The 26,301-nt window shown below is 50.6% G+C and overlaps 1 protein-coding gene across 1 annotated transcript; it reads left to right on the top strand.

The window, feature by feature from the left end:
* LOC144602005 (plexin-A1-like) lies at nucleotides 1-25,075 on the top strand. The gene is made up of 13 exons (XM_078414689.1): nucleotides 1-31; nucleotides 2,393-2,535; nucleotides 4,050-4,306; nucleotides 6,438-6,504; nucleotides 9,260-9,406; nucleotides 11,395-11,554; nucleotides 12,210-12,313; nucleotides 13,072-13,168; nucleotides 14,737-14,927; nucleotides 16,885-17,054; nucleotides 18,140-18,352; nucleotides 19,948-20,098; nucleotides 24,941-25,075. The coding sequence occupies exons 1-13, from the start codon at nucleotides 1-3 to the stop codon at nucleotides 25,034-25,036; spliced, it is 1,827 nt and encodes a 608-aa protein (XP_078270815.1). The 3' UTR covers nucleotides 25,037-25,075.
* The last annotated feature ends 1,226 nt before the right edge of the window (nucleotides 25,076-26,301 follow it).

Genomic DNA, 26,301 nt, shown 5'->3' with positions numbered 1-26,301 from the left:
ATGAACTTTCAATGGACTGTCTTCTGGTGCAGTAAGGACACTTCTGTTTTGACTAGTATTGTGGTTATTAATTGATTGGATTTTTGTTTATTATATATTATCCATGTGTATTGTGCTTCCAGGCCTGTTAGGCTGTTGCAAGTACAGATTTCACTGTACCCTCGTCGGTACAGATGACGATTAAACACTCTTGACTCTTGGTAAATTCCAACCTTTAGTTCCCCTGCCCTTCCTGCTGTTTAATCCTCCCTGTCTTTGGATAGATTCTGGCTAATTGGAGCTTTTATCCTCTCAAATTTGCGGCTCCAAATTAAAATTCCAGGCAGCGCTTTTGAGTTACAGGCTGCAAACCCTCTCGGTGCCCCTGAGAGCAGGCAGTCTATGTTCATAACGACTGGGTCACGCAAAAAGCTGGAGTAACTCATCGGGACAGGCAGCATCTCTGGAGAGGAGCAATGGGTGACAGTCCCTTCCTACACACGCTGTATTCATAACTGCGGGCGATGTGGGGCCTCCTCCACCGGTCTCGGAATTTCATAACGAGTAAACGAGGGGCCGCGACCAGCCAGTGTTCCTTCAAATTGACGTGTAGGAAGGAAACTGCAGATGCTGGCTTCAACCGAAGACAGACACAAAAAGCTGGAGTAACTCAGCGGGACAGGCAGCATCTCTGGAGAGAAGGAAGGGGGGGCGACGTTTCAGGTCAAGACCCGTTCCTTCTCTCCAGCCATGCTGCAAGTCCCGCTGAGTTACTCCAGCGTTTTGTGTCTATATCCTTCAGATTGATGCTTGGTGACTTGCTGGTGATTGCTCGGTGAGTGAGCGGGAGGAGGCTGAAGGGCAGGGAAGATAAAAAGATTTGGACTCCCGATTGGCAATAAATTGAACCCGTCACAACAGCAGAAAACTGGCCGGCTTATTAAAGACTGGTCTGTTACTCTGACCCGCTTTGTATCACGAACCCTGGAAACGTCACTAGAAGTTTATAAATCACCGACTGGGTCACAGCTAGATGATGGCATCCCATTAATACAAGCTATGCTTCAGGGTGTAAAGCATATCCATCAATGGGATTAATTAATTACACTCTGCAATCTTTTGTTGGACAATGATTTTTTTGTTCAACAACATTTTTTTTTGTGTTCCCCAGCGATTCTTTGTTCACCGACACCATTTTTTGGGGGGCTTTGCAAAAGGACACAAAGTGCTGGAGTAACTCGGCATGCCGGGCAACATCCTTGGAGAACATGGACGGGCGACGTTTCGGCTTGACCTTTCAACAGACCGGGTCTGAAGAAGGGTCTCGACCTCGGGACTCTCAGTGTCTTGTCTGGAGAAGGGTCCCGACCCCGAATGGCACCTATCCATGTTCTTCAGGGACGCTGCCTGACCAGCTGAGTTACTCCAGCACTTTGTATCATTTTGGGTCGAGGCCCTTCTTCAGACAAGACTCTGAGAGCCTTGAGGTTCAGACCCTTCTACAGCCAGTAAGAAGAAGGATCCTGACCCGAAACGACACCTATCCATGTTCTCCGGAGAAGCTGCCTGACCTGACCCACTGAGTTACTCCAGCACTGTGTGTCTTGTTGTGTATCAACCAGCACCTGCAGTTCCTTGTTTCTACATTTTATTTTGTTTCGATGGAAAATGTCCTTCGGGCCGCAATGAGATTGGAATTAATTTGCGCTGCGGCACTTGCATTGAAGCAGGGATAGTTGAGATGAGGACGATGGAACATTTATGGCCGTCTTTTGGCCCATCGAAGTCCATGCTGCCCCTCGAAGAGCAGCTTATCATTGCATTCCAGGGAGCGGATGAGAAAGTGGGATAACATAGAACTGGTGTGGACGGGTGACCGAGGGTTGGCGTAGACTCGGTGGGTCGGCATGGACCCAGTGGGGTGGGGCGGTGTGGACTCGGTGGGTCGGCGTGGACTCGGTGGGTCGGCGTGGACCCAGTGGGGTGGGGCGGTGTGGACTCGGTGGGTCGGCGTGGACCCAGTGGGGTGGGGCGGTGTGGACTCGGTGGGTCGGCGTGGACTCGGTGGGTCGGCGTGGACTCGGTGGGTCGGCGTGGACTCGGTGGGTCGGCGTGGACTCGGTGGGCCGGCGTGGACTCGGTGGGTCGGTGGGCCGGCGTGGACTCGGTGGGTCGGTGGGCCGGCGTGGACTGGGTGGGCCGGCGTGGACTCGGTGGGCCGAAGGGCCCGTTTCCATGCACTATCTCTTAAAAAGCAAAAGGTAGGAATGGTCAGAAGCTGTGATTGGACGGTGCTGTGTGATTGTGATTGGACGGTGCTGTGTGATTGTGATTGGACGGTGCTGTGTGATTGTGATTGGACGGTGCTGTGTGATTGTGTAGATTGACCGTTTCTCTCTCTCTTCTCTTCCAGCGTTTGCGGAGCTGCAGACTGATATCCACGAGCTGACCAGTGATCTCGACGGTGCTGGCATTCCCTTCCTCGACTACCGAACCTACGCCATGAGGGTCCTCTTCCCCGGCATAGAGGACCACCCGGTGCTCAAGGAGATGGAGGTCGGTACAGCTCCTCCCCACTCCCGCTCCCTTGGTTTGAAACCCGAGCCCGTCGAATGGTGTTTAGACTTTAGAGACACAGCGCGGAAACAGGCCACTCTGCCCACCGAGTCCGCGTCGACCATCGATCACCCCGTACACTAGCACTATCCTACACACCAGGGACGATTACCAATGTTTTTACCGAAGCCGATTAACATACAAACCGGCGCGTGTGGGAGGAAACCGGAGCACCCGTAGAGAACCCACGTGGTCACGGGGAAAATGTGCAAACTCCGCACAGACAGCACCCATGGTCAGGATCGAACCCGGATCCCTGGCGCTGGAAGGCAGTGACTCCACCACTGCTCCATTGTGTCGCCCCCTAGTGTAAAGGCGTTGTAAAGATCAAATGGTGTCTGGAATGCCGGGCTTTATAAAGGTCACTTCTATGTTGTTGTCGGCTGTGGTGCGAGTAAGAAGAGTCCCCAACCCTAAACCTCACCTGTCCAAGTTCTCCAGAGACGCATGGCCTCAGAGGTTCAAAAGTCCCACCTGCTCACATCTGGTCCATATCCCCTCTAAACCTTTCCTATCCATGTGCCCGGTCCATATGTCTCTCACATGCAGTTAGTGTCGATTTATTAAGCAATTAATTAATTAATTAACCTGTCCTGTAATTAATTTGATTACTGTAACTAATTTGAAAGGTATATGGAAGATAGACACAAAATGCTGGAGTAACTCAGCGGGTCAGGCAGCATCTCTGGAGAAAAGGAATAGGTGAAGGATATATGGGCAGGTATCTGGATAGGGAAGGTTCATAAGTTCATAAGTCAAAGGAGAAGAATTAGGCCATTCGGCCCATTGACTCTACTCCGCCATTCAAACATGGCTGATCGATCTATCCTTCTCAACCCCATTCTCCTGCCTTCTCCCCAAAACTTTTTTACACCCTTACTAATCGAATATCTGTCAATCTGTGCTTTAAAAATATGTGCCGAGTTACTCCAGCATTTTGTGTCCTATTGTAAAGATCAAATGTGTTTCTCGGGAATGTTAGGTGTGTTCTAGGTTTAGGTTTATTGTTGCCACATGTACCGAGGAACAGTGAAAAGCGATGTTTTGCATGCTATCCAGTGCGATCAGATAATACTTTACATCACACTCCAGTACAAAAGATAGGGCAAAGGAGCGTAGAATATAGTTCTCAGCAGTGCAGCTCATCAGTTCCAGAGACAAAGTCCAATGTCCACAATGGGGTAGAGGTGAATCGGACAGTACCCTAGTTTAGCTTATGGAAGGACCGTTCAGAAACCTGATAACAGAGGGGAAGAAGCCGTTCCTGAGTCTGTAGATAGACACAAAACTGCTGGGGTAACTCAGCGGGTCAAGCAGCATCTCTGGATAAAAGGAATGGGTGATGTCTTGGGTTGGAGCCATTCCTCATACCTCCAGGAAGAAGCTGCTCGTGAGTTGCAGAGGTCAAACTGTTTACCGTTCAGCACCCCATTTGCTCTGCTTTGGTTTCCAAGGTGACGGCCAACGTGGAGAAGGCTTTGACCCTCTTTGGACAGCTGCTCAACAAGAAGGTCTTCCTGCTGACCTTCATCCGGACACTGGAGGCCCAGCGCAGCTTCTCCATGCGTGACCGTGGCAACGTGGCCTCCCTCATCATGACCGCCCTCCAAGGTGAGATGGAGTACGCCACCGGCGTCCTCAAGCAGCTCCTCTCCGACCTCATCGAGAAGAACCTCGAGAGCAAGAACCACCCAAAGCTGCTGCTCAGGAGGTGAGTGGGAGGACAACAGGCCTCTTTCTCTCTAAACCCCGCCTTGTCATTAGTCATTGGGGCAGAATTCGTCCATCTGGTCCATCAAGTCTACTCCGCCATTCAATCATGGCCGATCTATCTCCCCCTCTCAACCCCATTCTCCTGCCTTCTCCCCATAACCCCTGACACCCGCACTAATCAAGAATCTATCGATCTCTGCCTTAAAAATATCCATTGACTTGGCCTCCACAGCCTTCTGTGGCAATGAATTCCATAGATTCATCAGCCTCTGACTAAAGAAATTCCTCTTCATCTCCTTCCTAAAGGAACGTGCTTTTATTCTGAGGCTATGACCTCTGGCACTAGACTCTCCCACTAGCAGAAGCACTCCACTCTATCCAGGCCTATCACAATTCGGCCAGTTTCAATGAGGCCCCCCCCTCGTCCTCCTAAACTGCAGCGAGTTCAGGCCCAGTGCCAGCAAACGCTCATCATATATGAACCCACTCATTCCTGGGATCATTCTTGTAAAAGCGGGTCTCTGATGCTGTAAGGCAGCTACTCCACTGTGCTGCCCCACTTGCTCTACTTGTGTGGTGCTGTGAGCTCTGATTAATCAGGACACGAAGGTGGAAGGTGCTCCCAGTCAGAACACAATGAACCCCCTCCGTTCGGCAGGCCGTGCATTGGTACTTGCGGCCGGGATGTGTGTGGATGTGGCCCACAAGCTGTGCTGGCAGCGTGGAGGCTGCTCTCTGCTGTTGCCCTCGCTCCCTGCTCCCCGCGGGCCTCTGGAAGAAGATGTGAACAGTTGATTCACTCCGGAGCTCATTAGCTACGCTCCCAAGCTGCCTCATTTACAGCAAGTGCACGATCCAGGCAGGGAAGTGAGCTCTCTGGAGTGTGAGGCAGGGGAGAGGTCAGAGCCAGCACTACAAACAAACTCAGAAGGCAAACGAGAGCTCCAAAGGCACTTCCATGGTTCAATGGTGTTTTATTGGTCGCGTGGACTGAGGTACAGGGAAATTAAGTTCTGTTTACAGTTCAGTACAAGTATATACATAAGCATTTAAATACATCTTAGATGAGCATCCCAGATAGAGCACTTCAATGGTTCAATGGTGCTTTACTTGGCACGTGTGCAACCTCACAGTGCAATTCCTTTTTGCGTAATTACACATGTAACCCCTCGCCCCCTCTCTCCCCCCTCGTTCCCTCTCTCTCTTTCTCCCTCGACCCCCCTCTCTCTCTCTCTCTCGCCCCCCTTTCTCTCCCTTGCCTTCTCTTCCTCGTGTCCAAATTTCTTTAAAATGTTAAATGTATCTACTTCCTATGTTAACTCTTTCCAGATAGCAACCATCCTCTCTGTGAAAAAGTTGCTTCAGGTTCCTATTAAATCTTTCCCCTCTCACCTTAAACCTATGTCCTCTGGTGTTTGATTCCCCTACTCTGGGTAAAAGACTCTGTACATTCACCTGATCTATTCCCCGCATGATTTTATACACCTCTAAGATCACCCCTCAGCCTCCTGCCAAACGCAGGCAGGTGGGACTAGCGCAGATGGGGAGTGTTGGTCAGCATGGATTCATTGGGCTGAAGGGCCAGTTTCCATGTTGACTCTATAAGATTGTTTGAATAAGTAATAAAAAATATACAGGTATCACAAAATGCTGGAGTAACTCAGCGGGTCAGGAAGCATCTCAGGAGAGAAGGAATGGGTGACGTTTCAAGACCCGAAACGTCACCCATTCCTTCTCTCCTGAGATGCTGCCTGACCCGCTGAGTTACTCCAGCATTTTGTGATACCTTTGATTTGTACCAGCATCTGCAGTTATTTTCCTACTTTAAAAAAATATACAGGTACGTGGATAGGAAAGGTTTAGAGGCATACGGGCCAAACATGGGCAAGTGGGACAAGCGTGGATGGGATATATTGGTCGGCGTGGATGAGTTGAGCCGAAGGATCTGTTTCTGTGCCACACGACTCCATGACTATGACTCTGTGATTCTACATTGCAGCCAGTTTTTAAGTCAGGCGCGCCTGAGCTGATTGAAGGTTTAGCAGTCTCCGGAGTGTCCTTAAACTTTATCCTACATCCTATAAAGTTTCATAAACTGTTGATAATTACACCATTGTTTTGATTTGCAGGACAGAATCAGTTGCAGAGAAGATGCTAACTAATTGGTTTACTTTCCTGCTCTACAAGTTCTTGAAGGTAAGACCGTAAAAACTTGGCTCTTTAGTCACGCGGCAATTAACTGTGGGATACAGTGATCCAGTTACCTTTAACGCATCAGTTTATTTGCCCTCTTTTCCCCCACTCCCCTCCCCTAGCTCTCTTTGCTGGAATTTCTCTTCCCTCCAGAGCTTGTAGCATTTTTTGGGAATGGCGCCACACATCTGCTCTCCAGTCTCACTGCTCCAACTGCAGTGAGATGCCAATAAAAGGATGAGAAAACAGCTGGAGAGAGAGCAGCAGATGTTACTGGGGTGGGGGTGGAGAGGCTGAGGGGTAGGATGGTGAGGGGAGGTTATCTATCTACTAAAACTCTTGTTTGTTTGTTTGTTCGTTCCTGAGCTACAGCCAAAACGGTCCACGATAGCGCGACAGTTTTAGGCCCACCTTACTCACCGTCGTCCCTTTGGTGCTAATGGAAGAAGTTTCATTTAAGTCGGTTATATTTTTTAAGTTACGCACATTTTAAAGTTTAAATCTATCTCCTAGGGAGGGAGGGGGAGGGAAGGGGGTTGAGGGGGGGATAAGGGGGGTTGAGGGGGATGGAGTGGGGGGGGAAGGAGAGGGGCGGGAGGGGGAGGAGAGGAGGAGAGGGTGCTGCACCAATGCAGGAGAGGTTTGGGCCCAACGGGTCCACTTGGTCTACACCTTATATACCTAATGAAAGGGAAATTGCTATAATGGTGGTGCAGCGGTAGAGTTGCTGCCTCACAGCATCAGAGTCCCGAGTTTAATCCTGAACTCAGGGGCTGTCTTTGTGCGTTCTCCCTGTGACCGTGTGGGTTTTCTCCGGGTGCTCCGGTTTCCTCCCACACTCCAAAGATCTGTGGGTAAATTGCTCTCTGTAAATTGCCCCTAGTGTGTAGGGAGTGGATTTGAAAGTGGGATAAAATGGAACTGATCGATGGTCGGCCTGGACTCGGTGGGCTGAAGGGCCTTGTTTCCATGCTGTATCTCTGAACTAAATTACATTTTTTAAATCCATACAGACTACCCTCTGTGTGAACAAGTTCCCCTTAAGGTCCCTCTTAAATCTCTCCCCTCTCACCCTATTCAAGATCAAGCAGCTTAGTTCTGTTCAGAGGGAGAACAAAATATCCCTTGATAATGAGGAAGAAAGATTGTCTACATAATTATAAATCAAAATGAAGAGTCGCTCAAGGAAATCTGTTGGCTTGTCGAAGGGTTGTGATTTAAGCCTTGTTTAAAGTTTACACAAAGTTATTTCAGCTTTTTAAAAGTGATGGATATTTTTCGCTTTGGGCTGAGAGTAAAATAATGTGATGGAACAGTGCGGCCTAGTAATTGTGAGGGTAACACTAGGCCTGTGGTCTTGCCAGCTGCACTGGGTGTGGTTCCTTAGTCAGTCTTTTCCTTGGCGGTTTTCCCGTGATTATAATGGCCTGTCTCCTTCATAAAGCCGCCTCCAAGACATGGAGAGACCTCTCTCCACGCTGCAGTCCGCAGCTATTCCCAAACCATTCTTGATGCTTCCAACCAGGCTTCCTTTACCATTTCTTTCTCTCATCTTCTCAGATGGATAATATAAATATTTTAAACAGCTGGAAGTATTCCTGTGCTCTTCTACGTTCAACGTGCTGAAGTTGGGCAGGGACTCAGTGGTTTTTCGGCTTAAAGTGGGAGAGGAGAGATTTAAGAGGGGCTGCACAGTGACGCAGCTGTTAGAGTCGCTGCCTCGCAGCGCCAGAGACGCGGGTTCAATCCTGACCTCGGGCGCTGCCTGTGTGCAGAGTTTGCACATTCTCCCCATGGCTGCGTGGGTTTCCTCCGGGTGCTCGGCTCACAGTTCACAGCTCAAAGACGTGCGGGTTTGGAGGTTAACTGGCCTCTGTAAATTGCCCCAAGTGTGTAGGGAGCGGATGAGAAAGTGGGATAACATGGAACTGATGTGAACGGTCGGTTACTGGTCGAGGACTCTTGGTTACTTGTCCTTGTTACTTGTCTGGGTTAAATAGTCCAGGACACTGGATTACTATTGCAGGACTCTGGTTTACTAGTCCAGGCTTGTGTTACCAATCCAGCCTTTGGGTCACTATTTTAGCCCTCTGCATTACTAGTCCAGATCTCCAGGTTACCAGTTCATCCCTCTAAGTTACTAGTCCAGGATTCTGGGTTACTGAGCCAGCCTTTATATTACCAATCCAGCCTAGGTTACTAGTCCAGAACTCCGGAATCCCAGTCCAATCCTCTGGGTTACTGGTGCAGCCCTCTAACGTGCCCCACACATCTCTATTAAACTTTGCTCCTCTCACCTTAAAGCTAAGCCCTCTTGACTTTGACATTTCCATCCTGGGTTAAGGGCTCTGACTGCCTACCCTGAAGATCTTTGACGACATTTTTCACCATCAGGGCCATCAATGCAGCCAACCCCATGTGTGATGTAGAAGGTAAATCTGTGGACTAGTAACCGAGTGACCTTATTTCCAGGGTGGAAATGTCCAATACTAGAGGGCTTAGCTATAAGGTGAGAGGGGGAAGTTCTTTACGCGTGGCCAAGGGTGGTGGTGGAGACAGATACAATGGTGGCATTTAAGAGGCTTTTAGATAGACAGGTGGAAGTGCAGAGAATAGAAGGATCATGTTCAGGCAGATGAGATCAGTTCAGCTCGGCATCATGTTCGGCACGGACATTGTGGGCGGGAGGGCCCGTCCCTGTGCTGTTGTGTGTTGTGTGTTTACGCTGGGACTCACGCTCTGTTGCCTTGTGTTGTAGGAGTGTGCGGGGGAACCTCTCTTCATGCTCTACTGCGCCATCAAGCAACAGATGGAGAAGGGGCCGATTGACGCCATCACGGGTGAGGCTCGCTACTCCCTGAGCGAGGACAAGCTCATCCGGCAGCAGATCGACTACAAGACCGTGGTAAGCACCATGATCTCAGCTGCCAGAGAGTCACACAGCGTGGAGACAGGCCCTTCATCCCAACTTGCCCACACCGACCAACATGCCCCATGTAGATGCCACAGTCATAGAGTCACACAGCATAGAAACAGGCCCAACTTGCCCACACCGACCAACATGCCCCATCTACACCAGTCATAGAGTCATACAGTGTGGAAACAGGCCCTTCATCCCAACTTGCCCACACCGACCAACATGCCCCATGTAGATGCCCCAGTCATAGAGTCACACAGCGTGGAAACAGGCCCAACTTTCCCACACCGACCAACATGCCCCATCTACACCAGTCATAGAGTCACACAGCGTGCAAACAGGCCCTTCATCCCAACTTGCCCACACCGACCAACATGCCCCATCTACACCAGTCATAGAGTCATATAGCGTGGAAACAGGCCCTTCATCCCAACTTGCCCACACCGACCAACATGCCCCACATACACCAGTCATAGAGTCACACAGCATGGAAACAGGCCCAACTTTCCCACACCGACCAACATGCCCCACATACACTCGTCCCACCTGCCTGCGTTTGGCCCATATCCCTCGAAATCTATCCTATCCATGTACCTGTACAAATGTTTTTTAAATGTTGCGATAGTGCCTGCCTCATCTACCTGCTCTGACAGCTCGTTCCATACACCCACCACCCTATGTAGAGGTAAAGAAAGTTGCCCCTCCGGTTCCTATTAAACCTTTTCCCCCCTCACCTTAAACCCATGTCCTCTGTTTCGTGATTCCCCTACTCTAGGTGAAGACTGAAGAAGGGTCTCGACCCGAAACGTCACCCATTCCTTCTCTCCCGAGATGCTACCTGACCTGCTGAGTTACTCCAGCATTTTGTGAATAAACCCCTTTGATAGTAACAGCTGGTTCCACTTTTCCCTGTGTGTTACTTCTTGCCTTAAAGGAATAAATATTCCTCGTACACTTGCAGCGTGACAGATGTCGGGGTTGTAACTGCTCAGTTACTTGGTAAATATTTCATTTGGATTCCACATTCAAGACTTTAAACAGTGCAATAATATCAGCAAAAGGTGTGATTAGCACTTTTGTCACTCCGAGATTTGTTTTGTGCCTTGCGTTGGTTGTTTTAAATTTATTTCTCTCTCGAGTGTTTTTTGACGTGTTCGCAACCTTCCCGGCTGTTTCTGCCTGACTCCCACCTCCTCCTCCACAGAACGGTACAGCACAGGAACAGGCCCTTTGGCCCACAATGTCCCTGCCAGACATGGGCAACACTGTTCTATCTGCACATAATCCATATCCCTCCATTCCCTGCTCATCCAGAGGTCTGTTAATCGCCACTATTGTGCCCGCCTCTACCACCACCCCCAGCACCGCAGTTCAGGCACCCACAACCCTCTGTGTATAAAAACACCCCTCACATTGACTCATAGAGTCATACAGCACGCAAACAGGCCCTTCAACCCGACTTGCCCACGCCGACCAACATGCCCCATCTACACTAGTCCCATGTGCCTGCGTTTGGCCCATATCCCTCCAAACCTGTCCTATCCATGTACCGGTCTCAGTGTTTCTTAAATGTTGTAATTGTAGCTGCCTCAACTACCTCCTCTTTCACTCTCTCACTCTCCCATCTCTCCCTCTCTCACTCTCTCTCTCCCACCCTTTCTCACCCTTTCTCACACCCTCCCTCTCACTCTCTCACCCTCTCTCACTCCCTTTCACACTCTCGCATTCTCTCTCTTGCACTCTCTTGTACTTGCACTCACACACTTACTCTCGCACGCACTCTCTCACTCTCTCCCTCTCACTTTCTCACTCACTCACTCACTCACTCACTCACTCACTCACTCACTCACTCACTCACTCACTCACTCACTCACTCACTCACTCACTCACTCACTCACTCACTCACTCACTCACTCACTCACTCACTCACTCTCTCACTCTCACTCTCTCTCATTCTCCCCCTCCCTCCATTGCAGACGCTGAACTGTGTGAACCCGGACAATGAGAATTCGCCGGAGATCCCGGTCAAGGTGCTGAACTGCGACACGGTGATGCAGGTGAAGGACAAGTTACTGGACGCGTGCTACAAGGGCGTTCCCTACTCGCAGAGACCCAAGGCAGCGGACATGGACCTCGGTGGGTTGCCCAGCTCTGTAACTCTTCCCCTGTCTAACCCTTCATTTGTTGGTGGGATCTGGAACAAGAGTCAGGAAGGGCGGTGGAGACAGACTCAGTCAAAGCTTTCAGGAAGGGTCAGCACGGAGGCGCAGCGGTAGAGTTGCCGCCTCACAGCGCCAGAGACCCAGGTTCAATCCTAACTGTGGGTGCTATCTGTGCGGAGTTTGCACGTTCTCCCTGGGACCACGTGGGTTTATCCCGGGTGCTCCGGATTCCTCTCACATTCCAAAGACGTGCAGCTCGCAGGGGCAACGTGCAAACTCCACAGACAGACAGCACCCGAGTTCAGGATCGAACCCGGGGCCTCTGGCTCTGCCAGGCAGCAACTCCACCAACCGTGCCATCGTGCCGCCCAAATTATGAGTTTGCATCGAGGACCAGAATTTGCAGCAGTTGGGAGATCCTACAGGAGAAGGGCATGGAGAAAGGAGAGGGTGGAACGTGGGTCTCTGGCGCTGTGAGGCAGCGGCTCTACCAGCTGTGCCACTGTGCTGCCTTTCATAGGCTGAGGGGCACTGTGCAGAGGGGTGGTGTGTGGCACCTTCACATGCTGTTGAGTGACACTTTCTCTGCTCTCCCCCCTCCCCCTCCCCCCCCCTCCCCCCCCCTCCAGAATGGCGGCAGGGGAGAATAGCGCGGATAATTCTCCAAGACGAAGACGTGACCACGAAGATCGACAATGACTGGAAACGTCTGAACACATTGGCGCACTACCAGGTAACATGAGAGAGCCAAGAGTCCATATATATATGTGTGTGTGTGTGTGTGTGTATTTATATGTATATGAAATATATAACATTTATGTTTTTGTGTACAGTCTAAGTCTATGTGCTTGGAATTTTGCTGCAAGCAAACATTTATTTGTACCTGTACTACATTGTACTAGTGCATATGGCATTAAATTCGACTTGAAATTCGACTTGGTTGTTGGGAGAAGCTGTTCTTGAACCTGGCGGTCCTGGTTCTCAGGCTCGTGTGCCTTCTTCCTGGTGGCAGGAGTGAAATGAGAGCGTGGCCAGAGTGGAGTGGACCACTTGCCCCTCTCCCCCCCCCCCCCCCCCCCCCCCCGAGCTTGCCCTGTTATGGAACATGAACAGCTGTCCCATGATTTGGCCTCCGCTCCACCCCCTCCCCTTCACCTCTTATTCCAAGAGGTTGTCCGTGGTGTTCTGTTGCCGAGGGAGGATTAGGGTTTGTGCGGGTCGGTTCCAAAAACCTGATGGTGCCAGGAAAGTTCCTGAAGCTGGTGGTGTGGGACTTTGGGCTTCTGTACATCCTGCCCGGCGGTGGCAGTGAGGAGAGGGCACGGCCCGGGATGGTGGGGGTGCTTGATGATAGATGCCGCCTTCTTCAGGCAGCGCTGGGGGCCAATGCTTTCGATGGTGGGGCAGAGCAACTATCTTCCCGAAACCCCAAACTAAACTCACCCCGATCTTCCCTGACATACAGTGTGATCGCCTTTCCCCCCCCTCCAGGTTACAGATGGATCGTTGATAGCACTTGTACCGAAACAGACCTCTGCCTACAACATATCCAACTCCTCCACCTTCACCAAATCTCTCAGTCGCTACGGTAAGTCTGATCTCAAGTTAACTTTTTAAATGCTGCCTTCCACAGCACTGCTGTACCTTCATGTTTATTCAGGGGGAGGTTTACTGTGGGTACACTGGTCTGCATTGCCTCCACCATAGGATACTAGGAGCAGAATTAGGCCATTCGGCCCATCGAGTCTACTCCGCCATTCAATCACGGCGACCTATTTTTCAACCTCAACCCCATTTTCCAACTTCTTCTCCCCCTAGCCTTTGACACCCTTAACAATCAAGAACCTGTCAACCTCCACTTCAAAAATACCCAATGATTCGGCCTCCACCACCGACTGTGGCAATCTACTTCTCCTTCCTCTTGCGTATGGCGTGCACAGCCTAAAGTTGTAGGTCAAGGGTAGACATCCAGGCCATGGCAGCACCAATTGCTGGGTGGATGGCCTTGATGCCACCAGGGAAAAGCCTCAGTGAGCTGTCATTCACCATGTGTGGGATGGTCTGGTCACTGTGGCAATGGGTTCCACAGATTCACCACCCTCTGGCCAAAGAAATCCCTCCTCACCTCCATTCTAAATGTAAGTCTTTTTATTCTGAGGTTGTGCCCTCTGGTCTTTGCTGGTTGTTTTGTGGACACACGTCTATTACCAGGACTGGAGTCACATCTGGGCCAGGTACACCCAGTGTGTTTCTTTCTCTGAAGAACATCAGAAGGGTTTAGGTGAACACATTTATGTCATTATTGAATTTTTTGCCCAGTCAGTTTCTGGTCTGGACCCATCCCTGCCTCCTCACCATCCACTCAATGCCCAGCCAGTGCCACGGGGATGGCACTACCACTGCCCGCTCCAGGCCCGGTCAGTGCCCCATCCCATCTCTTCTCCCTCACTGCCCCCTCATCGCCGGTCCAGCAGGCTTGCTGACCACTCCACTGAATCTCCGTGCTGCCCTCTCCCTGCAGAGAGCATGCTGGCGATAGCCAGCAGTTGGTTAGTGTCTGGTCAGTGTCTGGTCCGTGTTGGCCTGTGTCTGGTCCGTGACTGGTCAGTGTTGGCCTGTGTCTAGTCTGATACTGGTCAGTGTTGGCCAGTGTCTGGTCCGTGACAGGTCAGTGTTGGCCCGTGACTGGTCAGTGTTGGCCCGTGTGGTCCGTGACTGGTCAGTGTTGGCCCGTGACTGGTCCGTGATTGGTCAGTGTTGGCCCGTGACTGGTCAGTGTCAGGCCAGTGTCCAGTCTCTGCCCACTCATTGCCCGTGCTCTGCCCACTCATTGCCCGTGCTCTGCCCACTCATTGCCCGTGCTCTGCTCTCCCCGCAGAGAGCATGCGGAGGACAGTCAGCAGTTGGTTAGTATCTGGTCAGTGTTTAGTCAGCGTTGCTCCGTGTCTGGTCAGTGTCCAGTCTCTGCCCACCCATTGCCCGCGCTCTGCTCACCCTGCAGAGAGCATGCGGAGGACAGCCAGCAGTTGGTTAGTATTTGGTCAGTGTTGCTCAGTATTTGGTCAGTGTTGCTCAGTGTCTGGTCAGTGTCCAGTCTCTGCCCACTCATTGCCCTCGCTCTGCCCACTCATTGCCCGCGCTCTGCTCTCCCTGCAGAGAGCATGCTGAGGACAGCCAGTAGCCCGGATAGTCTCCGCTCACGGACGCCCATGATCACCCCGGACCTGGAGAGCGGCACCAAGCTCTGGCACCTGGTCAAGAACCACGACCACATGGACCAGAGGGAAGGAGACCGCGGCAGCAAGATGGTGTCTGAGATCTACCTGACCCGCCTGCTCGCGACCAAGGTGAGTCAACAGCATTATCTCCATTCCCTGCATATCCATGTGCCTATGTTAAAGCCTCTTAAACGTCGCTGTCGTATCTGCCTCCACCATCACCCCTGGCAGCCATGTTATAGGCACTCACCACTCTCTGTGTAAAACAAAACTTGCCCTGTGCATCTCCTTTAAACTGCCCCCCTCTCACCTTGAAATTATTTGTGTGGCACAGTGGTGCAGTAGTAGATGTCCTACCTTACAGCGCCGGAGCCTCGGGTGCTGTCTGCACGGAGCTTGTTCGTTCTCCCTGTGACCACGTGGGTTTTCTCTGGGTGCTCCAGTTTCCTTCCACGCTCCAGGTTTGTAGGTTAATTGGCCAATGCAAATTGTAAATGGTCCCTAGTGTGTAAGATAGTGCTAGTATAATCGCTGGCTGGCGTGGACTCGGTGGGCTGTGTCTCTAAAGTCTAAAGACCTCTTGTCAGTGATATCGTGGGAGAAAAGATCTGTCTGTCTACATATTTGAAGAGGGTTTATTCTGTGGATGAGTAACTTCCTTGAATTGAAAGATACAGTATGGAAACAGGCCCTTCGGCCCATCGAGTCCAGCTGACCATCGATCACCCATTCACACTAGTTCTGTGGTATTCCACTCCCTACACACTAGGGGCAATTTTACAATTAACCTACACAACCGCACGTCCCTGGGATGTGGGAGGAAACTGGAGCACCCGGAGAAAACCCACGTGGTCACGGAGAGAACATGCAAATTCCACACACAGACACAGACAGCCCCTGAGGTCAGGATCGAACTTTGGCCTCTGGTCTTTGGCAACAGCTCTACCAACTGCTCCACCAGTGAGCATCCTTGAACCTGAATGACACAGAAACAAAGTGCTGGAGTAACTCAGCGGGTCAGGCATCGTCCCTGGAGGAAATGGATGGGTGACGTTTTGGGTCAGACTGAAAGTAAGGGGTTGGTGGGGGTGAAGTGAAGGGCTGGAGGCGAGAAAAGACCAGGACCAATCTGGGCCGGCCACAAATGGCCTCCGATAGGGCGGTGCCTGCTAGGTCCATTGTTGGCTCGGGAAGTGGTGATCTCAAGAGAAACATCGTGGAGACCTGTGCAACTGGGAAAACAACTAAGGTGGAGGGAGGGGGCAAGGAGTGCAAGATGAAGCTACTGAAAATACTGAGAATTTAACACTCGTACCGCTGGGTTGTCAGCTGCCCAAGCAAGGTGCTGTTCCTCCAATTTGCATGTGGCCACGCTCAGGCAATGGAGGAGGCCCAGGACAGAAAGGTCATTATGGGAAGGGGGAAGTTGCAACGGTTGGTGAGATCCCGTGAGCCCAGGCAGACCGAGCGAGCGTAAGTGTTCAGCGAAATGGTAGCCGAGCTTACATTTGGTCTCATGACATCTGGTACAGGAACTCTCATTGGGAACACGGGATGCAGTAGATGAGGTTACAGGTGGTACATTGAAGTCATAGAGTCATCCAGCGTGGAAACAGGCCCTTTGGCCCAACCTGCCCACCCCGGCCAACATGCCCCATCTACACTAGTCCCACCTGCCTACGTGTGGCCCAGATCCCTGCAAACCTATCCTATCCATGCACCTGTTTAAATGTTTCTTGAACGTTACAACAATGCCTGCCTCAACTACCTCCTTTGGCAGCTTGTTCCACACACACACCCCCACCCTCAGTGTAAAAATGTTACCCCTCAGGTTACCGTTAAATCTTTCCCCTCGCACTTTAAATCTATATATCCTCTGGTTCCCCATCACCCAACTCTGGGCAAGAGTTTACCCGATCTATGATTTTGTACACCTCTGTAAGATCGCCCTTCATCCTCCTGCTGTCCAAGGAAGAGAGTCCTGGCCTGCCCAACCTCCAGGAGCTTCAGGCCCTCGAGCCCCTGGCGACATCCCTGTAAATCGTCTCTGCACCCTTCCCAGCTTGGAATGTCTTTGTCGTTCCAGGGAACCCTGCAGAAGTTTGTGGACGACCTGTTTGAGACGATCTTCAGCACGGCACACAGAGGCAGCGCCCTACCCCTCGCCATCAAGTACATGTTTGACTTCCTGGACGAGCAGGCAGACAAGCACCAGATCACCGACCATGACGTGCGGCACACCTGGAAAAGTAACTGGTGAGGGGGGCCGAGGGTGTGGACAAAGGGAACGGGGCGAGGAGCGCATCCCCCTCCCGACCTCGTCATTCATAGCAAGAGGATTTGAGTTTAGGAGCAGGGAGGTTCTGCTGCAGTTGTACAGGGCCTTGGTGAGACCGCACCTGGAGTATTGTGTACAGTTTTGGTCTCCTAATCTGAGGAAAAACATTCTAGCCTTCGAGGGAGCACAGAGAAGGTTCATCAGATTGATCCCTGGGATGGCGGGACTTTCATATGAAGAAAGACTGGATAGACTAGGCTTCTACTCGCTGGAATTTAGAAGACTGAGGGGGGATCTTATAGAAACATATAAAATTCTTAAGGGGTTGGAGAGGCTAGATGCGGGAAGATTGTTCCCGATGTTGGGGGAGTCCAGAACCAGGGGTCACAGCTTAAGGATAAGGGGGAAGTCTTTTAGGACCGAGATGAGAAAACATTTCTTCACACAGTCTGTGGAATTCTCTGCCACAGAAGGTAGTTGAGGCCAGTTCATTGGCTATATTTAAGAGGGAGTTAGATGTGGCCCTTGTGGCTAAAGGGATCAGGGGGTATGGAGAGAAGGCAGGTACAGGCTACTGAGCTGGATGATCAGCCATGATCATATTGAATGGCGGTGCAGGCTCGAAGGGCCGAATGGCCTACTCCTGCACCTATTTTCTATGTTTCTATGAACCACTGCCGCCAGTCGGTGGGTCGTATTTGCCCCCTGCGGCCGGGGCTCTGGAACTTGGGCCTGGCTGGAGCCGGCAGATAGGTTCCCATAGCCCGCGACCGTGGCTGGACTCCGCGGGGCGGTATCATAGTTCCCCCGGAGGCCTAGGCGGGCCGTTCCGGTACCGTTGGACACCGCCCACAGGCCGCGATCCGATCTCTGTTGGTCCAGTTAAACGGATAATCCTGAAAGCCTCTGTAACCAAGGCTGTCGCAAAATTTGGCGGTGGAACTACTCAATGTACTTTATACCGATGCATGTGCTATTTACGTTCGATATACCCACTCCTGTATCTTATGTTTCCATGTCACATCGATGATTCTATTAACATGATTTCTCTCTTGGTCCCTAGTCTACCTCTGCGATTTTGGGTGAACGTTATTAAAAATCCGCAGTTTGTCTTTGACATTCACAAGAACAGTATTACCGATGCCTGTCTCTCGGTGGTAGCTCAGACCTTCATGGACTCCTGTTCCACCTCCGAACACAAGCTGGGCAAAGACTCGCCCTCAAATAAACTGCTGTACGCAAAGGACATTCCGAACTACAAGAACTGGGTGGAGAGGTAGGCCCGAGGCAGCGCGCATTGTCACTCGGTGGTCTCGAGTCAGGGCGGGGGGGTTGTGCTGGGTGGGGACTGAAGATACTAGAGGAGCAAGATGAACCACTCCGTTGAAATCGCCTATACTGAAGTGTAGTATGCAAAGGAGCCATTTTATTAGGCAAAACCCGCCGTCCGTTATGCCTCTCGCAGTGTGATCAGTGTTTTGGGGGAACAGTATGTCTGATGATACCATTAAAATGCAGAATATATCTCATCTATCAATTCACAGATTTCTGTTATTTTTCTTTTAAAAAGTTTCTGCCTACTAAAATGGCACCATGAGATACTATGGTTCTTAGGGCCGAGTGGTCTATCTTGCTCTGCTCTATTATCTTCGGTGGGGACAAGGGTGGGAGATAGAGCCTGGTTGGATTGTTCAATCAGGAGCTGCCCTGCTACTGATGGACCTCATTATTTCAAACATAGCGATCTAAAACCAAAGAGTTGTCCCACTCCAAGGTGCCTCACCGCTTGGTTTGGGAACAGCTCTGCCTGAGGCCGCTAGAAATTGCAGAGAGTTGTGGATGTAGCCCAGTCCATCACACAGACCAGACTCCCCACCGATGACCCGACCTACACCACGCAGCCTCGGGAATCTACTATTCCCTCTCAGCCACATTCTCCTGTTTTCTCCCCGTAGCCTTTGACACCCTTACTAATGAAGAGCCTGTCAATCTCCACCTTAAAAATACCCGATGGCTTGGCCTCCGCAGCGTTTGCAGCAATGAATCCCACAGATTCACCACCCTCTGGCTAAAGTTCCTCCTCATCTCCTTTCTGAAATTACATCCATTTATTCTGAGGCTGTGCCCTCTGTCCTAAACTCTCCCACTGGTGGAAACATCCTCCCCACATCCACTGTGTCCAGGCTTTTCATTGTTCGGTAAGTTTCTATGAGGTCCCCCCTGATCCTTCGAAACGCCAGTGAGCACAGGCCCAGATCCATCAAACGGTCATCGTACGTTAACCCAATCATCCCCGGGATCATTGGTCAAGCCAGGGTCTTCACCGTTGAGATGTTGGGAAGGAGTTTGGCCGTGAACGTGTCTATGCAGCTCTGAACGAAAGCCAAGATCCCTGCGGTGCTGGGAAGGGCTTCACTTGCGTGGAGATGCTGAAGTTTCCGAATTGGTTCCCTTGGGTGGAGTGTGCTGGCTGTCCTTTCCTCTCACTGAAGCCCCACTTTCCTGCATAGAGTGGACATGGAGAGGATGTTTCTACTCGTGGGAGAGTCCAGGACCAGAGGCCACAGCCTCCGAATAAAAGGACGTACCTTTAGGAAGGAGATGAGGAGGAATTTCTTTAGTCAGAGGGTGGTGAATCTGTGGAATTCATCGCCACAGAAGGCTGTGAAGGTCGTCACTGGAAATTATAAGGCGGAGTTTGACAGATTCTTGATTAGTAAGGGTGTTAGGGGTTATGGGGAGAAGGCAGGAGAATGGGGTTGAATGGGAAAGATAGATCAGCCGTGATTCAGTGGTCGAGTAGATTTGATGGGCCGAATGGCCTAATTCTGGTCCCCTCACTTTTGAACTCATGAACATTCTCCTCCACAGGTACTACGCCGACATCACCAAGATGCCCGTGATCAGCGACCAGGACATGAGTGCCTATCTGGCCGAACAGTCTCGGCTACACCTCAGCCAGTTCAACAGCAATAGTGCACTCCACGAGATCTACACCTACATCAATAAGTACAGGGATGAGGTGAGTAATGAACCCTCCCCCTCCACTCCCAGCTCTTCATCTAGTTACCCTTCCCCTCCCCCTCCCCACCCTGAGAGTTGCCCTCCCTGAGAGTGGTGGCAAAGAGGACAGTGGGGCAGGGAATGTAATAGTTGGGACCTTGTACAAAATCCATAACCTTAAGGGTTATATCCTTAAAGAATAAGGGACACAACACTTATCTTTGTTGATGTCTTTGTTGCCTCAGTTGAAATTCTCCCTCTTGTGAAAGATTCCCAACATTTACCCTACACGATGAAGGGTTCCGCCCGAAATGTCACCTATTCCCTTTATCTAGAGATGCTGCCTGACCCTCTGAGATACTCCAGCACTCTGTGTCCATGTTCCCCAGAGATGCTGCCTGACCCTCTGAGTTACTCCAGCACTCTGTGTCCATGTTCCCCAGAGATGCTGCCTGGCCCTCTGAGTTACTCCAGCACTCTGTGTCTATGTTCCCCAGAGATGCTGCCTGACCCTCTGAGTTACTCCAGCACTCAGTGTCCATGTTCCCCAGAGATGCTGCCTGACCCTCTGAGTTACTCCAGTACTCTGTGTCCATGTTCCCCAGAGATGCTGCCTGACCCTCTGAGTTACTCCAGCACTCTGTGTCTATGTTCCCCAGAGATGCTGCCTGACCCTCTGAGTTACTCCAGTACTCTGTGTCCATGTTCCCCAGAGATGCTGCCTGACCCTCTGAGTTACTCCAGTACTCTGTGTCCATGTTCCCCAGAGATGCTGCCTGACCCTCTGAGTTACTCCAGCACTCTGTGTCCATGTTCTCCAGAGGTGCTGCCTGACCCTCTGAGTTACTCCAGTACTCTGTGTCCATGTTCCCCAGAGATGCTGCCTGACCCTCTGAGTTACTCCAGCACTTTGGGCCTTCTGTGTAGACCAGCATTTGCAGTTCCTTGTGTCTGCTCCTTACAGACCTGTTGTTGTGGCGATGGCAACACTGGGAGCTTCACACATAAGGACCTTTCCCAATCCGGTCATTCCCTCTTCCCCCCCCCACCCTGTCCCGTGAGGCAGAAGGTGCATAAGCTTGATAGTGTGCACAACCAGACTCAGGAACAGCCTCTTCCCCTCTATTGTTGAATTTCTGAATGGTCCTTCCATTAGCTAGGGTCCCGATCTTCCAGCCTGCATCATAACGAACATTGTACTTTTCACCTGGAACTGTAAGACTACAATGCTGCGAAACTGTCTTCTTCACTCTGGTATTTTTCTCTTTGCTCTCTGCCTGTTGTGCTTGTGGATGGCTTGATTGCACTCGTGTATAGTGTGCTTTGTCTGGATGGCACGCAAACAAATGCTTCGCACTGTACTTGTATCTGAGGCTGGAGCACATTGGACATCTTGGGTGCACCGTGCGGTGAATCTATCAATTCTGCAGTTAAGTGTAAGGAATGCTCTCTAATCTTGGAGGCATATGGCAAAGAAACTGGGTATTCCGCCCATCCTGTCCCTACTTTTCCATCTGCGTTAAATCAGCATAGATCATAGGACATAGAACATCTGAGATGGAATGTAGGACAGAGAATGTAAGGCATAGAACATAGTCCTCAATTCACAAACAACAGAACAATGACATTTTTACTTGCAGCAGCTTAACTGGCCTGTAACAAAAATACACCTTGATCACATATAATAAATATATAAATTAATTAATTAATAATCACAATCCTGGTGCAAAAATCAGCCCCAAGTCCTTAGTACAACCCATGGCAGTCCATAGTTTATTGTTTTAGTGTTGTGTTCAAGAGCGTAATGGTTGTTGGGAAGGAGCTATTCTTGAATCGAAGACAGGCACAAAGTGCTGGAGTAATTCAGCGGGTCAGGCAGCATCTCTGGAGAAGAACAGTAGTTGACGTTTCGGGTTGAAACCCGTCAGAGTTTTCAATCGGAAACATCACCTCTTCCTTTTCTCCAGAGATGCTGCCTCACCCGCTTAGTTACGCCAGCAATTTATGTTTATCTTCGGTATAAACCAGCACCCGCAGATCCTTCCTGCATATTCTTGAAGGTCTCAGTTTTGCAGGTTCCTGTACTTTCTTCACGATGCCAGGAGCAAAATGAGAGGTGGTGTTTGTGTCATTGTTGCTGTCATTGCAGCACCTCCTGTAGAGGAGCTCTAGTCGATGGTGGGGAGGTCAGTACCTGCGATGGACCGGGCAGTGCCCACCACTTTCTGTCATCTCTTTCATTCCTGGTCGTTCAAAGTGCAGGGAAGGGTTTGATTGAGGAAGCATAACAAAATTCTAACGGAGGGCTTCCAGAACCTGGGATGGCAGGTTTCCTATGAATCACCAGCAGATAAAGCTTATGTTTAGTTTATCATATCATATCATATCATCATATCATATCATATATATACAGCCGGAAACAGGCCTTTTCGGCCCACCAAGTCCGTGCCGCCCAGCGATCCCCGTACATTAACACTATCCTACACCCACTAGGGACAATTTTTACATTTACCCAGCCAATTAACCTACATACCTGTACGTCTTTGGAGTGTGGGAGGAAACCGAAGATCTCGGAGAAAACCCACGCAGGTCACGGGGAGAGCGTACAAACTCCTTACAGTGCAGCACCCGTAGTCAGGATCGAACCTGAGTCTCCGGCGCTGCATTCGCTGTAAAGCAGCAACTCTACCGCTGCGCTACCGTGCCGCCCAGTTTAGTTGAGGGACACAGTGCAGAAACGGGCCTGTTAGCCCACTGCGTCCACGCTGGCCTGCGATCCCCGTACAGCAGCACTGTCCGACCCACTGGGGACAATTTACAATCTTCACCGAATCCAATTAAACTACAAACCTGTACGACTTTGGAATGTTGGAGGAAACCGGTGCATCCAGGGAAAACCCACGTGGTCACGTGGAGAACGTACAAACTCCATACAGACACCACCCGTAGTCCGGATGGAACGCGGGGTCTCTGTCGTCGTAAGGCAGCAACTCTACCGCTGCACTGTTATGTCGTGGCTGGTCGCCCGTGGATGTTTTTCCAATTTTTCCCAATTCGTGTGAGGGTGGGTTGTTGATATGGACAGATACGTTATAACTAGGAGATCCAAGGAACTGCTAGATGCTGGGATCTTGAGCAAAACACAAAGTGCTGGAGTAACACAGTGGGTCAGGCAGCATATGTGGAGGGAATGGATGGAAGGATGATGGTTCGGGTCCAAAAATACTCTTACCAGTCTGAAGAAGGGTTCCGACCCGAAACGTCACTTATCCATGTCCTCCAGAGATGCTGCCTGACACGCTGAGTTACTCCAGCACTTTGTGTGTCTTTTTGTGAGGTTAATTGTTTGACTGTTGTACGGTCTATTAACTCAAGGTCCGGAAGGTAGCCTGGGAACAATGAACCATGTCCCTTTGTGCGGACTCTCTGCATTGAGTGGTGTCTGTCACAAAGGGCAGAGAGGTCGGTGAGGATCCGACCCCATTGCCGTGGCACTGGAAGGCTGTTATCGTGCCTTTGAGTCTGGCTCACGGCCCATTGCCAGGCAGACAGGGAGTGCATTGACAATCACTGCATTAGCAAACAAAACGGTTATTTGACTTTGAATAATCAGCACCAGCCTTCTCCAGTGCATGTAACAGACAATCGATGCATGAAACCTCCAACTGCCCTAAATCAGCAGTGCAGCCCAGCGTTGCGACTTGCTGCAGCCTTTGTGCATTACTGCAGTCTGCACGGTTAATACACCATTGTTTTTTACCCGTGGCCCAATGCACAGTTCAACCCGCAGTTGCCTACACCACCGGTGAATCGGACAGTACCCGAGCTTATGGAAGGGCCGTTCAGAAGCCTGATAACAGACGGGAAGAAGCTGTCCCTGAGTCTGGTGGTGCGCGCTTTCAGGCTTGACGGGAGCGGGGAGAAGAAGGAATGACCGGGGTGGGACAAGTGTTTGATGATGTTGGCTGCTTTTCCGTGGCTCAGTGCTACTGCCGCGGTACAATTGGTGCCTTACAGTGCCAGAGATCGGTTTCGATCCTGACTACGGGTGCTGATTTATATTCACTGTTCGTGGATTCGTGTTCGTGTGCAGTAGCTTTACTACTTTCTGGCTTTGGGTTTAGGTTTATCATTGTCACCTGCACCAAGGTACGGTGAAAAGCTTTGGTCCGCATGCTGTCCAATCAAACCAGATAATACTACAGAAACAAGGGGAACTGCAGATGCTGGTTTAGAAAGGAAGACACAGAGTGCCAGAGTAACTCAGCGGGTCAGGCAGCATCTCTGGAGAACATGGATAGGTGACATTTTGTTTTGGGACCCATCTTTAAGCTGATTACGGTGGGCCCCACCTCAGTCCGAAGAAGGGCCCCGACCCGAAACCTCGCCTATCCATGTTCTCCAGAGATGCCGCCTGACCCTCTGAGTTACTCCAGCACTCTGTGTCTTTCTTCAGTTAATATTTCACACTGAGGGCAGTGGGTATACGGAACAATGTCGTTGAGGCAGGTACTATAACAACATTTAAAAGACATTTGGACAGGTACACGGACAGGAAACGTTTAGAGGGATGTGGGCCAAATGCAAGCAGGTGGGTCTAGTGTAGATGGGACATGTTGGTCGGAGTGGGCAAGTTGGGCCGGTGGGCCAGTTTCCACTCTCCATGACTTTATATTGTGGGCCGAATGGCCTGTTTCCACGCTGTGACTGTGACTCTAGCATACATCGGTGCAATGAAGCCACGCTGTAATAAGACTACATGCTGAGTCACACATATTGATTAATGACAATTGTTTATTTCTTCCCTCCCCCCCACTCCATCGTCTGACCCCCTCCCCCCCCCCCCCCGATCTCTCTGCAGATCTTGTCGACCCTGGAGAAAGACGAGCAAGCAAGGAGGCAGAGACTGAGGGGGAAACTGGATCAAGTGATCGATGCAATGGCTTGCAGCAGCTGAGAACTCTGTCAGAGAGGAGAGATGCAGGAAGGTGGAGAGGAGAGGGGGGGGGGGGGGGGTTGTGTGGAGAGAGAGAGAAAGAGAGAGAGAGAGAATCTCGTTTGGCACCCAGCGCCCGGGGATGTTTCTGAGCTCCCTTGCAAGTGCGTTTGGGCGTTTGGGGTTGGGGTGGGAGGTGGGTGGGTGGGGCGGGCGGGAGAGAAGCGTAAATCGAGCAGTGTGCACACCATGTACAGAAGGGTCGAGGCACCAAAAGGACACTGCCGTCCAAGTTCCCACACACAGCATCTCGCACCGGACCGGCCGCAGCGCTGAGAGCAAGAACCGGGGAGGAAAAAGGGGGACCCGATCTCGACCGGATGCTGGGACCTTTGTTCGGACTGCTGTTTCTTCTGGGGTCTTCTTAACAGTTTAGTGTTACTGCTAAATTTGCACAATTTACGATTTAAGAAAAAAAAAAACGGAAGAAAAAAAAATAGAAAAAAGAGAAATATTTCCACTTTTAAAATGATTGATATAGAACTGAGTTCCACGAGCTTTGATATTTCCATTGTTCTGTGCCAATGTTTTCATTTAAATGTTCTTTAGTGAAATACTTGTTAGTTGAATTGTGTGGTATAATTTAAATGTTACATGCCTAGTGACTGACAGTGATAAAAAAAAGTTTTTTTAAAAGATGAATAAAGCTGTCTTGGGGAGGGAGTTGGGTTAGGGGAGGGGGGGTCACAGAGGAGGAGTTATTGAGAAAAGTGTTAGGAGAGGGAGAGAGATAGGGACAGTTAGAGAGAGAGAGTGTGTGTGTGTGTGTGTGTGTGTGTGTGTGTGTGTGAGAGAGAGAGAGAGAGAGAGCACACACAGTGTGTACCTCAATGGAAAGAATGACCTCAAAATTTGAACCATGACTTTTTTCTTTTGCAAAACTTCCATCTTTTGTTTTTAGTTTAGAGACACAGCGTGGAATCAGGCCCTTCGGCCCACTGAGTCCAGCGATCACACCCCCTGCCCCATACACTAGCACTATCCCACACACTAGGGACAATTTACAATTTTACCAAAGCCAATTAACCTACAATTAACCTGTACGTCTTCGGAACATGGGAGAAAACATGGCTGGAGTTGTGGTGAAGGAGAGGGGCAGAGGTTTAGGAACTCCTTTCCCAATAGGTTTTGCCCCTTGATGTGACATTGGGAGAGAGGTGGCAGAACACCATTTTGGAAACATCACCTGTTCCTTTTCTCCAGAGATGCTGCCTGACCCGCTGAGA

Source organism: Rhinoraja longicauda, chromosome 17 (assembly GCF_053455715.1).
Source record: "Rhinoraja longicauda isolate Sanriku21f chromosome 17, sRhiLon1.1, whole genome shotgun sequence".
Classification (NCBI taxonomy): Eukaryota; Metazoa; Chordata; class Chondrichthyes; order Rajiformes; family Arhynchobatidae; genus Rhinoraja; species Rhinoraja longicauda.
This window is presented reverse-complemented; position numbering and strand designations above follow the sequence as displayed.